This window comes from Monopterus albus, unplaced genomic scaffold (assembly GCF_001952655.1).
Source record: "Monopterus albus unplaced genomic scaffold, M_albus_1.0 scaffold139.1, whole genome shotgun sequence".
Taxonomy (NCBI): Eukaryota; Metazoa; Chordata; class Actinopteri; order Synbranchiformes; family Synbranchidae; genus Monopterus; species Monopterus albus.
The window spans coordinates 918,622-935,626 of record NW_018128019.1 but is presented as its reverse complement, the minus strand read 5'-3'; the positions used below and the strand labels follow the sequence as shown (position 1 = coordinate 935,626).

Sequence of the window (17,005 nt, the reverse complement as noted above, 5' to 3'; positions counted from 1 at the left end):
TTGGCCTCTTTACTATTCCGGCTGACTCTTGAAACGCCCCCTCCCCCATCTGCTCTCACTAAGCCACACTTGCTTTGATATTTTGGTTCATCATTGATCATTCATGAATATGTGAACCTCATTTGAGGTGTACATGCTTTATAGTAATTGTGGTTGAACAGTACCGTAGTGGCTACTATTTATTAACAAGGAAGCAAAGGATTTGCTACTTGCCACCTTTGAATTCAAAGCTTTGTCTGGTGCAAATTTAAGGCACAAAAATGATCAGGTTGTGGAAAAATTCAATAGGAAAATGCAACCAAAAGAAATTATACCTAGAAAACTCATATATGCATGCATTTTTTTTGTTTGTTAATGTAAGGACAAACACACCCTTACACTGGACATGTGAAGATCAGCCCATGTCCATGTGAAAGCAGTAATGCCATAATTGCCCTTATCCTATTGACTTAATCAGGAAATGTGTCTCTTGATCTCAGGTCTGTGCGACTCAAGGTCGAGACAACACGTCATTATTTCACTGTCAAATCACATTTTTAAAAATCTTTATTCATGTATACAATCAGTTTAGTCTCTCTTCTACACAGACCCAAAAAATGATTTGGAAAAAAATATTGCATGAATTTACATAATTTTGCTTAATTACATAATTTTAAAAACGTTAAATTTCTTCATAATTTCTACACTATATACAAAGACAGAATGTACATACAGTATATGTCTATATACAGAGAGTGAATGCACAAGGACACACCAAAGTGGATATGAGATTACAGTACAGGGGTCAGGAGCCAAGATATAGCTGCCAATTTAGTTCCTCCGCAGGCTTGAAGATGCCCCTGCTTCTATCCCAGATTTCCATGACTCACTCCTCGAGATTGTGCCACAACATTCATGCATAAGTCATACTGATTCATGACCTTTCTCCAGTTCAGAGCTTATTCAGTCTTCACTGTGGACTGGAGGTGAAGAGTATAAAAAAAGGTGAGTGGGGCTGTAATTTGTTTGCTTTGCTTTATCTATATTCAGGGTCAGCTAAAAGCCAAAGCACTAATGACAGGTCAACCAAAATAAAACCCAGCATTTCTTGGGCTGTAAATATCTTCTATCTGCACCCTGGCTTCACTGGGGGATGCTACATAGCACCTGCCATGCCTGACAAACTATTTGACAACAATACAAGGAAAAAAATGACATATTTCCACTGCAAAGCATCTGACACCTATTAATACATGTCCAACATATTTTGTGAACAAATTAATCCAAATTCACAGCATATCAGAAACGAAATGTCTTTAAAAACATTCTGTGAAACTAAAATGGATTTGTTTGGTTGGGGAAAACCAAGATTAAAAACCATAACATAACTCATCCTAGTCATAATCTTTCTATGAATGAATATACTGAATTATTTATGCAAGTAGTCCATTTGTGAGGAGTCCATTTAAAAGGAGTTCATAGAATTTAAAATGTGTGTGTGTGTCCCTACATAATAAATGTTGGTAGAAAAAAGTAGCACACTCACATGCCCCCTCCATCTCTTCTTCAGGTGGAGGCGGTGTTTGTTTTTGCAGTGGGGGCTAACTCAGCTCACGGTTGCAACCACTGCCTCGCCCCCCTCCTCCACCTTGCTGCCTTTGCCCATGGCCTTCATTTTGGCCATGATGTCAGTGAACGTCTCCTTCACCGTCTTCTCCAAGATCCAGCCTTCACTCTCGCTCTCTGGGTCCTCCGGGTTAGCGAGGGTGGACAGGGAGCTGTGAATGTACTGTAGGCCAATGATCACAGCAACCTGCAAAAGGACAGAATCATGTATCTGATAAACCTGAGCTCTCAAAATGTACTGTATCAGCTTTGATGAGTGGGGATGACCACTATAAATATGTTTTAGAGTCTCTCTTTGTAACTATACCACATGAAAACAGAAGAAGAAGAATGTCCAGAAGTCATAAAATTATTAATTATTTTTGTTGTCAAAGGACAAAATTGCTTTGGCTAAAGCAAAATTGCAGCAGAGGTGGAAAAATAACTTTTGTCAAATGATGCTTGACTTAAGGAAATACTATCATAATGATTAGCCTGACAAGCTAAAAACATGTATTTCTTTATCATTATTACAACTTGTAAAATTTTAATTGAACTGAACATTTTGAATTAGAGCTACAATTATTAGTTCATTTATTGATTAGTTAACAGAAAATTATTCAGCAGCTATTTTGATCATTTGGGGTTTGGACAAAACAAGACATTCTTTGATTATTATCCGAAGTTTGCAGACCAAACTATTGATCAATTAATCACAAAACAACTGGCAGATTAAATGATAATAAAAATAAGATGCAGTCATATTTTGAATACCCTTTAATATCTTACAAATTATTTTCTCCTTGTTTTTATTAATATTACACAAAGATGACAGAAGAGACTGACACGTGCCCAACAAAATCTACAGACATCAACAAATGGACAAACAAAACAGAGGTTGTGAGTTGGATATAGCTGATGTATATCATCATGGACCCCAGGAGACACAGACAAGACCATGCCCCCCTCATTATCAATGGAGTACATGTCTATTCTATTCCATAAATGTGCAGGTATGTAGGAAGGAGGAAAATGAGGACAACAACAAAATTAGACAAATGAAGTAATATGCAGGCTCATTGTCTACCCTATCATTAGAAAAATTAAGCAGCAAGTTACTGTGAATGGTGACTACAGATCAGGAGCTCAATCTCCAGGAAGTTGATCTGTGTTTGTCACCTCCCATACATCCACTACGCATGTTAGCACAAAGACACTGTCAGAACTACTCTTAAATCTGGGATTCCTCCAACTGTGCATCTGATCTGCTTCTGTGTGTCGTCTAGACCCAGGATTTTAGAACAAGGGTTTGTCCGCAGCATTTCTGGGACAGAGATGTTATTTACCTGCTATTTACTGTCTGCTTGTAATAACAAAAGAACTCACACCATTCAGACTTATACTGTTATCACTGAGGATTTACGGCATCTGTATATTTGCTGCTGTGCAGATTCGTGGGCCTTAACAACAACAGATGTTGTCAATGGAGGCTGAGGAGAAAGCTGAAGATAAGAGAGATGCCATTTGGATGCCACAGAATTAGAATGGGTAGAAAGTAGCATGCGAGATATTGTAGGTAAACTGAACAAAGGTGGTGTAAGGTAACCTAACAGTAGGGCAGGAGGACTGATATTTAGGTAAAGAGGGCAGAGTTGTTTGGAAAGGAGATGGAGTAAGTGGACAGCAGAGCAGGAGGGTGGAAAGGGGGAAAAAGAAAGAAAGGAGGTGATGGATGACAGAAATGTTAACTGGGTCAGTGCTTTGCATATTTATACACAGCCATTTCACCTCACTCCTCGCTGCAAGGCCATTTAAATTCTCATTTCAACTCATGCTATTTTACTTCCCACGTGTATTGTAAAACACTCGAACATTTCATTTATTTATTAAAGTCCTCCTCCACCCAAAAATGTGTTTTGATTATTTTTATTGTTACTTCATTTATCTGTGCAGTCACATTAACATTTGTATGTACATTAATGATTTTGTGACATTACAACTACACTGGAAGCTCAGCATATGCAACTTACACAAGTGCTCTAGGAAACTTGAAACCTCCAGTGCCCACACACTGAGAAAGGGCTTTTTAGTGAAGCATGCAAAATCTTATATCCAGAGCATATTTATAGATTTATTTTCCTATATTTTATTATTCAAAGCAGAGTATTTTTATGTCTGTATGTCTTGAAACATACACTTTCAATGTCACATTTGATAGTAGAGTGCCGATTAGCCTTGTTGTGGAAGACAGTGCCAGGTGGTTCCCATTGAAAAGCTCAGGGAAGTAGCCGTGCACAGCATTTTATCACAGGTGGGGAGTTAACCAGATGTGCATTTGCCAAAACAACCAGTTTGTCCTTATCCTTCAAGTGTTTTCTCTTGTTAAACCAAAATATTTCTTTGAAAACACTTCTAATAAATCATAAATCTCACTTGGTGTCACTTGTAGAAGTTTGAGTGTGCAATTGGCTCAACTTTGCCCTTTTTGAACACCCACAACAACTGAAATTCTGAGAAGGGTTTGTCTGTGGACTGCAAGATGGGGGCAGATGGTGATACATCCAGTTATGCTGCTAACCTCAACCAACTACAAGTGGGCACCTTTTGTCACTTCTCAAATTGCTTTGGGAAGTGACACAAATATGAGATTTATGTTTTGTCAGATGATTTTCACATTTTATTTATGAGAAAAACTACTTCAAGGATTAGCAGTAAATGACAGTTTTGGAAACTGTATCTCTGGTTAACCACCCCAGCTATAATAAAGAGCAGTCCACAGCTACTTCCCCGAGTTTTTCAATGAAAACCATCCTGGACTGTCTCCCGCAGGGCTAAGTGATAGTGTTGGAATTCTGGTGGAGTAAAATTCATTTTAAACTACACTTTGGAAAATAATACAGTTTGTGTGAATACATGTGTATTTGTGTCCATGCATGTGCAGCCCTGACCTCCAGTATGGTGACCAGCACCACCAGAGCTCCAATGGTGTTCATCATGCTTCCATAGTATGATAGCAGGGCGTCGCGGCAGCCGCGCTTCCAAACATTGAGGTCCTCAGTGTGGTGGTCATAGCTGTAGTGAGCAGAGTTGTTGGTCATCTGGTACTGGATGCAAGGTCTGGGGGAGCTGGGGTTACAGCAGCTGAATGGGACCGCATCCATCAGGTACTGGCCATCCACATTGCTCCCAATGCGGCTAAGAGGATGAGGACAAGTGTCATGTTAGCGTTACATTCTGATGTGTTGCAGGTGAAAGTGAGGTGTGATTAAAGGTCAGAAACTTGCCATACTATATTTGAAGCATGAGTGGGCTTAAATTACTTAAAATATAATAAATAATGGCATTTCTTCTCTTGTACCAGACATAACTACAAAGTGAGATGTTGATTGTTGCAGATTGCACAGTTTAACTACTCAGCTGCTGAATACAATAAAATTGGACTTGATGAATAAGTATAGGAATATAGCCATTTTTGAGACTGTAACTTGTGGTGTAGTTGTACTTCACAATATCATGTATAGGAATGTTCTGAATTCTAATCAATGTAATGCAATGAATTTGAAAGATGGCTTTGCTGATATTTTAGCAAATACAGGATTAGGATTTGAAAAATGTGAGTTACAGGGAAACCCCAAAAAGGCATGAAGTTTTTTGAAACTTTGTAAGGAGTCATTGACAGAGGGCTATAATGCCATCAGAGTTTTCACCAGTCACCTCCTTAGTATTACTGTAATCGGTCAGCTGGTGTGTACACTGATTTTACAAGCCCAGCTACAAACTGTCTTACTGGATAGTGCTGTCCCTGGAGTTTTGCCAGGCCCTCTGCTGATTGGCCTGGACACTGATTCTTGAAGGACATGGAGCTGTAATCCTGAAGATTAAACCCTAATTACGTGCCAATGCTCCAAACTCCTCTTCACAACTGTCCTAACAAAGCAAACTGGTACTTGTTGCCCAAAATCAGTGTAAATATGAACAGGATTTCACAAGTTTCACTGGACTGGAACAATATACTTTCAATCCTGCTTGTGCTTTTTGAAATCTTGTGTCTTTTTCTGGATCTAATCAACAAAGCCTCTTCTGCCAACTTTATTCATAAAACTGCCTAGTAACCTCTCCTACCCTCCCAGCTCCCAGTGCAACATACCCATTGCTACCTGGTGCTGTCACAGTGTCTGTGATTGTAATCCTCAGAGGAGGACAGTGAATACCTTCACCTCAAATCCACATATATTTAACTGTAACTTTGTATAGAAGCACCCCACTCCAGTAGCCTCCACCTTGATACAGGGACATTCAGTGACATTCCCTTTGAGGCAAAAAGTCATTTCACTGACACATCACACATTAATGAACTTTTAATCTTTCTCACTTACTCTTTAACTTCCTTTGAGCTGAAGTCCAGGTAGCGGTTGCTAACCCACTGAAATTCAAACCAGTCTCTGTAGTTGTCATTCCCGCAGCAACGAAACTCTATCTGCATCAGGTCCAGGGTCCTCTTCATGTAGCAGCGACCCGGTGTGTCTGTGTCCTTGTAGTACCGCATGCCATTCTTCAGCCCCTCAGTCAGGGTGAACTGCAGAGGGATCCTCATCAAGAAACACAGCAGGGCTGTCATGAGCAGCAGAGAGTTGAAGCACATGCAGGACACCAAGAAGTTCTTCAGCATGGGCTTCCACTTTGCAAACTTGCTAGGGTCCAGTGAGTCATAGCAGATCTTGCCTCCAAAGGCATTAGTTACACAGGTTATTAGACCCATTAATATAAGTAGGTTTGGCAAGAAGTGGCTCTCATTGTTGTCCATGAATTCTGAGCGCTTCCGCAGCTCAATCTTAAAGAAGAGGCCCATGCTGAAGACCAGCACACCAGCCATTACAGCGAACCAGTACATGAACCAGACTGTCTGAGCAAGCTTCACTCGCTTTTTCAGATCAAATTTGATCAACATCAAAGCCATTGTTCAACCTGAGATATCTTTCCTGTGAAGAAGCTTATTTTATATAAATGTTCTTGCAGGCCAAGTTTCTGTCTCTCCTCTGGCTGCCCCAACAGGACAGGAGAGTCAGCTCAGGCGGTAATCCATCCCACAGCAAAAGAGCAGAGATGAAGAACCCAAGAGGACCCTGGAAGAGCACAGAGTTATTTCTTCAAAACTATCTCCTCTCCCATTGTCACAGAAACTTCAAATTTCATAAGGCTTTAGTCTCTAGCTTTTACTAGTTTTTGTTCCCTAACTAATGGTGAAGCTAATCGTCACACTCTGCTCTCTCAGAGAGGACGAGGATTGTTGTGGATCGTCATGATTAAACTGAAAGTTGCAGTACGTCCTGCTAAGCCCATGTAAGCAGCCTGATCCAATTTGCAGAAATCCCTCTACACAAGATAAGCCTGATTGTAAGCTGTTACCAGGTGCCATAATTGGTATGAGTGTTCGCATACTCATGGTTGCCTTGATAGAACACACCAGGAGTTGTAATGCCATCAGCTGAAGGCTGGCAAAGACATGAAAGTGGACCTAATAATGGTGCATACCCATTCAGAAGTGGGGTTCACAGGTTCAGCGCAACCTGGATGTTGTTTGGGTGGAGGAAAGAGGCTGAATTAATCAAGCCTCAGTAATGCATTCAGAGAAACAAAAGAGCATTCAGGCTCACATATCAACTCCTTGAGTTTAATTATATGTGAATAATTCATTTATAGCTACACAATAAACAGAACTGAGACTGATTTAGCAGGATAAAACATAAGGCCACTCTTGTGCTGAACTTGCATGTAGTTTCCATTAATTTGTGTTTTGTAAGTGGGCTGGATATATTTGTATACATAACAGAAAAAATCCCAACATACCTGGATAACAGGAAGTACCTTAATTGCACTGTCAAGAATAGCACATTGAAAATATGTGTGCAATGATTCTAAATGAGTTTCTAAATTACTTATAAACCTCTGACATTCCTGCACTGGAATTTTGTCACTCACTGAATGACATGTTCATCAGTATGTCTGTAATACACTAATATTGGCTGGGCTCTACCAGATGATTCCTGCAACATCACACCAGCAAGCTGCACATACTGTATATCTAATAATAGGGCTGAACTGAATACTACAGAATATTCAATTTAATTTGAAGTATTCTTTCACTGTATTTTCACCTAGTTTCATGTGTGAGCAAAACAATTAAGGCCCACAATATACTTTATTTTTTACAAGATCCTTTCACTAAACCAAGTGCTTTTCAGATGGGATTTAGAAAATAATCAAAAATTTATTTTTTTAAACAATATACTAAGAAAACAATGCATTTATTTTGCTTATTTCGGTTAAGATGAAGGTTTGATGCTTGTGGCCTTTCATTTGCCTGTTAAGACAAGTTTTTGTTTTTGAAGGCATAACTGCCACAAACTACTGAAGATAAATGTACAAAAAAATTGTGCAAAATAAGCCAAGCCTAGAAAAGCAAAAGGGAGCGTTAGCATTTTTATTTATTTTGTTCATCTTCATGAATCATGGACAAGATTATACAACATGTATTCAGGCTGAAAACATTCCATTTAGTGGTTTGATTGAGGTGTTAACTGGCAAATAAATTATTCTAAAGTGTAATTCTAGGGTCCCAGTTGGTTTTCCTGTCTGCTTCTGGAATGACAGTCCAGTTGGGAGAAGGTGTTCCTGCAGCGAGCCAGTTGAAGTCATCCACCTGGCTCCAGTTGTTTCTGTCCCGATCTAAGCCAGACACAGTGAAGTCCTCCTCCAGATTAGGATATGACCAGGAGAAGGGGGCAAAACTCACTCCACAACAGTCCTCTATGATGGCTCGGCTGGTAACGTGCAGATACACCTGTGTGTCTGTGGTGTTGTGGGTCCGCAGCTGTTGGCAAGGAACGGCCAGTGTACTGTTTCTGCAATGATCAACAAACACTGAACTAGACACTGGCCCGCACAGGATCTCACAGCTGTCAATCTGCTTCAGGTGCAGTGTGCTGGGGGAACCAAACAACCGGACCTTACAGTTGGTCAGGTGAGTCAATAGCACGTCTTGCTTCTGGATCTCCTCGGACCCTTTGGTCAGGAACTTATTGTCCATGTTGGAAAAGCCGCATTGCGCAGGGGCTTCAGCTCTATCCACTTTACCAGACTTTGCAGGAGTGCCATCGTCAGGTGCAGCTGTGTCTGACACTGGTGTGGACACTTGATCTACTGCCTTAGTGCGAGCTCGAAAGGCAAACTTTTTCTTGGGCAGAGCCTCCTCTCTGGTCTCAGCAAGGGAGGTTTGGAGTTTCTGGAGGGCAGCCTGGGCTTGTCTTAGCTCATACTGCGTTAGAAACAACATGCTGTCATTAAGAAACTTCTGCAGCTGCACGTTTTTGGCCGTGGCCTCCTCCAGCCTCTGAATCACCACAGCTTGATCAGCTCCGGAGCAGCTGGATAGTAACTCCTCGATACACACCCGTTCTCTGTTGAAAGTGCTGGAGAAATACTCGCCCTTTTCCTCAGCGACAGACTGGCTCTCTTTAACTTCCCTCCTCCGCTCGACATCCTCTATCCTGGCCTGGTGCCGTTTCTGGAGTCGCTCTTGTATGTTAACTGCAGTGATTTCGCCAGAAAACATATTTTCCTCGCTAACATCAGCTGGTGCATCCATGTTGTTAGCTATTGAGGAAGTGACAATGCAATTTCTTCTTCTACGCTTCAAGTCTAAGTCAAAGGCGCATAACGCCACCTTCTGTATCGGAGCGTCTCGTGCCAGAAAAATGACACCAAATTAATGAAAAAAATAAAACAAAAACTAAAATTAGTATGAGGTAATGATAGAAGTGCCTGTGTAATATAATTTTTAAATATAAAGACTGTGTTTCTACTATTTGTTAGCCCTGAATAAATGTTATGTACATAGCCAGGTGTTGGAATGCATTACTTTTTTCAAGTAGACTAATGTGCTTAGGAACAAATCTGAGAAAGTTGTACTATCATGCTACTTTGTAGACTACTTCTACTCCACTACATTTTAAAGGAAAATATTGTAGCCTGCTTTTTACTCCTCTACATTTACCTGTATTTGACAACAATTCATATTATTTCATAATAAGATTTTGCATATAAAAATATAAAGAGCTTCTAAACTATGATAGTTTGTTAAAGGTGATACTTAAAAAAAAAGCACAGTAACATTTCCCACAATCCTTGACATGCATTCAGTAACCTTTAAAGTTCAAAACCCTTTAAATATATTTGTTAAAATCTTCCTTTGTATATACTACAGCATTACATACAATAGTATTTGCATCAGCTAAAGTTCCAAAAGTAAAGGTACTCATTATGTAGAATGGCACAATTCACATTATGGATATATCACCATGTTGGATAATTACTGATGCATAATGGTATACATCCATTTAACATTGCAGCTGGCAAAAGTGGAATTATATGCTTATAGTTTTAATTACTGCTAGGCAGCATGTGAGTTTCCCAACCGGAATAATGTATTATTGAAGATTACACTGTATTTCGTTTTATTAATCTGATTCTGAAAAGTAACTAGCAACTAAAGCCAACAAGTAGCCTCATTGTAGGGTATAGGAGTAAAATACATCATTTGCCTTTAAAATGTAGCTAGTGAATTCAGAGTATGAAGTAGCTTAGCAGCAAATAAAAATACTCGAGTAAATTGGAGATACTACAAAATTGTACTTAAGTACTGTAATTGAGTAAATGTACTTCTTTGCACCTCTGCTTTGAAGAATAAAATGTATGGACTAGCAAGTAACTAGGGAGCCGACTGATATACAGTAACCATGGTTAAACCTGAGCAATGTCAAGGTGTGGCATACACATCAGAGGTAGGCCCGCCCTCTACCGTTGGTAGCGATTAACTCTAATAACATTTAACTGCTATTCATGAGGGGAGTGAAAATATACGAATGTTATTTGTGTTAATATAAAAACCTGTATTTATTAATAAGTCATCCTTGTTTAGTTACTTCCCATTCAAATGCTTAGACTTGTGTGCTACCGTTGGGGACTGATGATTTGGGTTGTTCTGTGCACTACCCCAACAACCCGTGCGGTGATGGCGAGGAAACCCCGTTGACAAGGCACTGCTTTTTCATGACGGTGAGTTTCCCTTTGAGTGTATTATAATTTTGTGATAAAAATTTCAAGGAAAAAACACACACAACCTCCTTCCTCCCTTCCTTCAGGGAGGGAAGAGAGTTTGAGCGGAGAGAAAAATCTATCCGAGACAGAACAGGGACGGTGAGAAAAATATATGAGTGGGAGAGGGAGAAGGAGGAGGAGGAGAAGGAGGGGGGGAGCAAATTAAAAGTTGCCAAATGGAGATATTGGGTTTCAAGAGGAGTGAGACAAGAGTAAAGGGTTTGCCTCTCGGAGTCGTCTTTATGTAATGCTAATCGGGATAAATATTTATGGCACGACTCGGTTTAGTCCTTTCGCATTTTCGACGGATTCTAACCGACGTTTTCAAAATAGGCGTCGACGACATCACGGTTAGCTAACCAGAACAGGCCGATGTTTATGGTTAAAATGTTTAGGATCGTCCAGGCTGGGGATCTTCGTGAAGAGAACAGGGACTGTGACAAAAATCCCCCGGCTGAAGCGCGTCGGTTCGGTATATGGGGACAAATGTGACGTTTTTCATGCTGGCAGATGAGCCGCAGACGACAAATGAAAGCCTCCCCAGCAGAGAAAGAAAGAGCACGTCAGCGACGACCAGTCACAGGCTGGACCACGGGCGTTTTATGCTGCTTGAATGCGATTATCATTCTGTCAATTCAGTCTATTTTTGGAAATAAAACTTGCAGGCTGTACATTAGCTGGCTTTCTAAACCAATGGCGATTCCACAAAGCCCTAGTGGCAGGGCTACAGTGGCTACTAACTCGGCTTGCGGCGAAGGGTGCAGGCTATGGTGGAAGTCGGAAACATTTAAGCTGTAGTTCTAACAAAATGTTCAAACTTCTCTAATTATTTTGATAAAAGGCAGCGATACAACCGCAAATTCGGACCTTTTGACACACTACAGAGGCTTGCTTTTGTTAGGGTATATGTTTGACTTTAAAAAAAATGTAACGTTACTTATGTCACTAAACAGTCTGTTACTTATATTAAATGCTCGTGTAAACGGTAATATTTTCATGTCGGAGTTAAAAGGAGTGGTGTTTACTTATTTTATATATACACAATATTTGGAGCGTTTAGTGAAATAAAATAAACAATTTGGTTTGCATGTATTTTTGTTTAGAAAGACCGACGTTCCTCTCACATTTTACAATGAAAAGACAAATGAGCCGCACTGTAGGAGTCTCTCCACACTTTCGACAAAACGTCGTGTATTTGCCATGGATATTTCAGAAAACTTAATTTACTATATAATTTAATTTGTTTTAGCCGTGGTTCTCGGTGTTTAAATCTGCAGGAAATCTAGACAGCCCATATTTCAGAGCAGCCCTGTTATTCTTTGTTCCCCTTGAACCAAATATGGAGGCTGAACGCGGCTCAGCTGTAAAGACAGCCTGTGGCATGGTAACGGCCATTTTGTAGCATTGCAGTTGTTACATTTTGCACAGAATCAGGAACACAAAACCACAAATCATCCTTGACTTTGATAAAGTACAACATATTTTATTTAAAGACAATTTTATTCAAATACTGGATTAATGACTGCAGGGGGTTATTTTCTGGTATATTTCTCCACACATTGCTTATTACATTAAAACAGAATGTGGTAGATATCCAAACACTCACTGATCATTTCTCTGCTGGGTCAAATTAGTAGGCTATTCATTTTCATCCCACTATACTGGTAAAACCAAGATAACTGCATACTTGTGTTGGCTGACAAAACATAAAGCCAACACCTCTTTCAGTCTACAGACTCAACCATTCAAGGTATGAAAGGAGCAGGGTGGGGTTATGTACACTCAGATGGCCATGTTCACTCACAAAAGACAACCAAGTTTGATGGGTGGTAATTTGTTCGTCAACGACAAGCACATTTAGAAAAGGATGAAGGCCCTTACTTATACATTGATCTCCTATAGTAGCAACAAATAACATCTGTCCACCACTACCCCTCCCACACACTCACACCTTGTATTTCACACATATAATTATGTAATCTTACTAAATGCAGTTTTTCACCCTGCAGCCCAGCCTGTTTCAGAAAACAAAGGGTGTTAAATGACTGAATTCATGCTTCCTGCTGGAAATCTGTGAGTGAGATGCCCTTACTACTAACTGAATACACATGCTAAGTTACCTACTCTAGAAACAAGACAAAAAGAAGTTGATCAGCTTATATTTATTCCACTGATTAATGAAGCTACTGCACTGGTCCTTGCAGATTTACACACAAGTTACTTTGTCATCTCATCACCTGCTTTATGCTATACTTGTATCCCTCCATGCTCTTTAAGGTGTCATGGATGATGAGGACGATCGCCGTCTTCTGGATATTTTACGGTAAACACTCTTGATACAACTGGCATTTACATTATACATAGGAGATTTGCCAACACAAGACAATTCAGTGTGGCCATACATTTTTCTACAAGGTTAACAATAATAACATAATAAGCTAATAAGGTTACACTGAAATGAAAGCCACAAGTATTTGCAAGATTTTTTCCCCCCTCTTTTGATGAAGTTCACAAGAGAGAATTTTATTGTAAACATTTTCTGTCACAGTGCTCTGGATGCAATTTTACAATTTTTAAACCATAAATAAGTGTAAAGACATTTATATTTGGCCTGTTTTAGGTTTTTCAAAGTCCATAAAAGTCTCTTCTCTACCTTTTGCAGAGATGTGGATGCACTAAATGATTATCTCCATGGCAGCAATAGCAAGTCTGTAAGTGACTCTTTAAAGATGTATTCGGGGTCACTCCTTAAAAATGTGTCAGAATAGTTACATGCATAAAGACACTCAGTTGGCTCATTTCTTTAACTCCTTTCTTTTGACAGATTGAGGAGGATGATGTGACAAATGCAGCTTATGGGCCAGATGGATCCTTCTTTATTAGTGACACGGTGAGAAAACCTGTGATTATGTGATCCAACCAAAACATTAGCAAATTTTAGTCTATGATTACAGAGTTAGTTTCTGATGATGGATTAGTTTTAACACGGTGTCCTTTCACAGGCTTTTACTGAGATTTGAGTAGTAATGTAATCATTATGGTTCACTTTGCATGGAGATGGTGTACTCAGGAAATTTAAGAGCCAAGTTGATAGTGAACAAATGTCTAATTGTGACCAGCTGGTCCTAATTAGAGGGAATATACTATTTTGTTAAATAATAAAAGCAATATATTTGATTAAAAGTACACAGATCCCTGTTTTGTAGTAAGGTAGTAAAAGCATCCTGTAAAACACTAGCCTACAGGGAAAGCAGTCTTACATGCAGTTGTAATGCAAAGAGTTTATATTTTCTTCTCATTTCTCTAAATGCTTCATTTAGGCCAGCTCCAACATTGACCTCAAGGATGGCTCTTCTTCAATGGGTGAATTTGGCGAGGATTCAGCTGGGGCAGGCCTCCAGCTCTCTAGTAGCCTTTCATTCATCGAGGATGAATTGGAGACTGGGAGCTCTCCTGGAGGTGGGGATCTTGGGGGAGAGGACCAGCCCTTTGACATCCTCCAGAAATCTCTCTTGGAGGCTGACATAACGGAGCAGATCCTGGCCCAGGAGGCCTTCCTGGACTGCCAGCCAGCTCCTACTCCAGTGCAGGCTCCTGTTCCCTTCCCTTCCCAGGTGGTCTCTGGGGGTTATGGAGGGGGAGTGGTTACCACATCGACAGGTGCGTTCCCAACTAGCCAGTTCCTGCAAGGAGTGTCCCAGCTGCCCAATGGCTCTGCTCAGCAAATCCAGGTGTTGGGCTCATTTGGGGCGGGTGGTGGGGTGATGACTCTGAGCAACTTAGAAAGAACTCCTCAGATTGTGCTGAGGCCGGGGGCACCAGTAGCTGCAGCAGGGACCACAACAGGAGGGCAGGTCTTTGCTCCTACCCAAGGTCAAGTAGGCCAAGTGGGCCTACCTTTCAAAAACATTCCCCTTCAAAACTTCATTATCCAGAGAGGCCTGGGAGGGACCCAGACTCTTGTCAGACCTATCCAGCCTAAAACCCTTCAAGGTGGGGCTCAGACTGTCTACAGCCTTGGTCTTCAGTCCTCTCCCACCACCACAGCTAATGTAGGCACTGCTAACACTGCTACCCCTGGGGGAGAGTACACAGCCAATGGCTCCATAGTAGTGCAGGCACCCCTGGAGCAACAGCAGATGCAAGGACAGACGAATATACCACCTGGACAGTTCTTGCTGCCCAGCTCTTTGGCACTCACTTCAGCCACCACCATCCACAATGGCCCTGCTGACCCCAACTCAAATGCCCTGACTACCACTCAGAATGTGGTGCAGATTGTTGCGGGGCAGAACTTCACTGCACCACCAGGGAATCAGCTAATTTTGAATCAAGGAATAGTCAGTGGAAGTCAGGTTGGGGGGGCTATAACCCAAACATGGACAGGAGTGTCTTGTGCGAGTTCTGCTCCTGTGCAGACATCGTGCGCTCCTGGGCGGCTGACTCTGGTCGGCCCAGCAACAGCAGGACTCAGTCAAGTGTCGGCTAGCCCCGTGCAGCGCCTTCTAGTGACTCAAACTCAGAACTGCACTTCTCTGTCCCCTTTACCTGGTATAGTGACACAGGAGCAAGATTACAGACAGGTAAAAACCAGAAGTTACTGGAAGTATTTTAATTGCTTCACTGTTTAATTTTCTGATGACTTTCATTTCTGTTTTTCAGAATTCATCATCACTTGCCCTCAAACAGGCACAGCTCAGCAGCATTCATGGTAACAAAGGCAGCTTTTTTTATCAACACATGTTTAAATGCAGTATGCAGCATTTGGATCTAATGAGGTTGCTTTGTTCTCTTAGCCATGAAAACCACAACACAAGATTCAACACTAAACTCTCAGGTATATTAATCTTCTGCACCTCAGTTGGTTTGCACTCATGCCTGTATATGTTGCAGAAGGATTTTGCTGACAGGGATTGTATTAGTGCCATTATGACAACTTCAGTATTCATATTTTCTTGTTATAGGTCAGTGCACAGAAGAGGCCTGCCCTTTCTCCACTTACAAGAGGAGGAATGTGAGTTTTTTTGACATACTGTTAGATATTTTCTGTTTGTATTTCTTGTCATTCAGCCACTGAAGGAGCTTGTCTCACATTAGGATTTTACAACAGTTGAGGAAGGATCATGCTGGAGTCCAGACCCCAGATAGACGTCAATTCACTTCAGTCAACAATGCGCTGCAAAGACTCCTCCCTTATCATGTGTTCCACGGGACTCCACCCAGCCAGGACGAGTTCTCACAGGGTATAGCCTTGAATTTATTAGCCTAACCCTAAATTTGCAAGGATGGCTCTCAAATGCAGCATATTGTCATGTATTTCTTTTCAGTGGATGAAGAATTTGAGGTAGCTGCAACTCAGGTGCTGAAGAGGACCCAGGCCATGGTCAATAAATACAGGCGACTTTTAATGGTGGAAGCAGAGGTGGGCACATACATGTGCAAATGGTTGCATACATATGTGTTTAATGTTGTGGAATGCACGGAGCTAACAAGTTGCCTCTCACTTCCCGGCAGCGTCCCAGTCCGTCGTCAGAAATGGTGATGATTGACAGGACCTTCAACCAAGAGGAGCGCAGCAACCTGACACAAGACAAGCGCATGGTACTAGTAGATCCAGGTAAAAAGAAATCCATTTGCAGTGAGCAAGTTTCTCACAGAGAGACTTTTTTAAAGCTCTTCTTCTCATCTGTTTTACAGATAGCTTCTTGGAGGACTTCTGTTGTGGAATGAAATCCAAACTTTTCCAAGACCCCACTCCCTGTCAGTCCAGCTCAAGTTGGAATCAGGCAGACAGAGGCTCTATAGAGCCACCATGCAAGACAGACTCCCACCCTGGGAATGCAGACCCAGGAGGGTTTGAGCTTGTAGGTGCAGTAGATAGACTCCACCCTCCACACTTAAAAAATCAGAGCATCCTGGAACTGAAGAGTTCCCAGCAACGCTACGGGCCCAACAGCGCCAACAGCAACAGCATCACCTCTGGTAACAGTTATCCTCAAGGTAACCTTTCACCTTTCACAGCAACGTCGGGAGGACAGAAGCACTACCAAGAGTCTCAACATCTGTCCTCCCATTTGATCCGGCCCCAGTACCCTGCTCGGCTCACTTCGCCCCCTCACCCTGACACAGACTCTGCTCTAGAGGCGGCAGTCAACAGCATCTTGGAATGTTAAAACTGATGGTCATCATCATCCCCAATATATGGGTTTAACTTCCTTTGCCTGCTTTTTTTTTTTTTTTTTTTTTCTTTTTTTGTGCTTTGTTC

At 41.2% G+C, this 17,005-nt stretch overlaps 3 protein-coding genes across 7 annotated transcripts; 1 reads left to right on the top strand and 2 right to left on the bottom strand.

Moving 5' to 3' along the window:
- Positions 1 to 1,480: 1,480 nt before the first annotated feature.
- On the bottom strand, positions 1,481 to 6,541 carry prph2a (peripherin 2a (retinal degeneration, slow)). Its single transcript, XM_020613873.1, has 3 exons — positions 5,961 to 6,541; positions 4,533 to 4,779; positions 1,481 to 1,792 (listed from the first exon to the last, which is right to left on the bottom strand). Exons 1-3 carry the CDS (start codon positions 6,539 to 6,541, stop codon positions 1,586 to 1,588), a joined length of 1,035 nt encoding a protein of 344 aa, XP_020469529.1. The 3' UTR covers positions 1,481 to 1,585.
- Positions 6,542 to 8,051: 1,510 nt separating this feature from the next.
- On the bottom strand, positions 8,052 to 9,343 carry tbcc (tubulin folding cofactor C). Its single transcript, XM_020613851.1, has one exon. It carries the CDS (start codon positions 9,227 to 9,229, stop codon positions 8,180 to 8,182), a length of 1,050 nt encoding a protein of 349 aa, XP_020469507.1. The 5' UTR covers positions 9,230 to 9,343; the 3' UTR covers positions 8,052 to 8,179.
- Positions 9,344 to 10,443: 1,100 nt separating this feature from the next.
- Positions 10,444 to 16,991, top strand: bicral (BICRA like chromatin remodeling complex associated protein). 5 transcript variants are annotated; one of them, XM_020613875.1, is made up of 13 exons: positions 10,444 to 10,698; positions 12,750 to 12,813; positions 13,018 to 13,063; positions 13,403 to 13,451; positions 13,565 to 13,630; positions 14,061 to 15,323; positions 15,403 to 15,451; positions 15,537 to 15,577; positions 15,705 to 15,754; positions 15,838 to 15,983; positions 16,068 to 16,162; positions 16,255 to 16,357; positions 16,438 to 16,991. In XM_020613875.1, the coding sequence occupies exons 3-13, from the start codon at positions 13,023 to 13,025 to the stop codon at positions 16,911 to 16,913; spliced, it is 2,379 nt and encodes a 792-aa protein (XP_020469531.1). In that variant the 5' UTR covers positions 10,444 to 10,698; positions 12,750 to 12,813; positions 13,018 to 13,022; the 3' UTR covers positions 16,914 to 16,991. The 5 variants fall into 5 exon arrangements, with proteins under 5 accessions (XP_020469531.1, XP_020469534.1, XP_020469532.1 ...); XM_020613876.1 differs by lacking the exon at positions 10,444 to 10,698 and adding an exon at positions 10,721 to 10,839; XM_020613877.1 differs by lacking the exon at positions 10,444 to 10,698 and adding an exon at positions 10,870 to 12,490.
- The last annotated feature ends 14 nt before the right edge of the window (positions 16,992 to 17,005 follow it).

What these genes read in the sequence shown, in the direction of transcription:
- prph2a (XM_020613873.1), bottom strand. Translation starts at nt 6,541, where the DNA reads ATGGCTTTGATGTTGATCAAATTTGATCTGAAAAAGCGAGTGAAGCTT. An exon ending in AGCTCAAAGGAAGTTAAAGA is followed by an intron (nt 4,780 to 5,960) that starts GTAAGTGAGAAA and finishes TCATCCTCTTAG; the next exon opens with CCGCATTGGGAGCAATGTGG. An exon ending in TGCTGGTCACCATACTGGAG is followed by an intron (nt 1,793 to 4,532) that starts GTCAGGGCTGCA and finishes GTCCTTTTGCAG; the next exon opens with GTTGCTGTGATCATTGGCCT.
- tbcc (XM_020613851.1), bottom strand. Translation starts at nt 9,229, where the DNA reads ATGGATGCACCAGCTGATGTTAGCGAGGAAAATATGTTTTCTGGCGAA.
- bicral (XM_020613878.1), top strand. Translation starts at nt 13,023, where the DNA reads ATGGATGATGAGGACGATCGCCGTCTTCTGGATATTTTACG. An exon ending in AGGAGCAAGATTACAGACAG is followed by an intron (nt 15,324 to 15,402) that starts GTAAAAACCAGA and finishes TCTGTTTTTCAG; the next exon opens with AATTCATCATCACTTGCCCT. An exon ending in ACAGCTCAGCAGCATTCATG is followed by an intron (nt 15,452 to 15,536) that starts GTAACAAAGGCA and finishes TTGTTCTCTTAG; the next exon opens with CCATGAAAACCACAACACAA.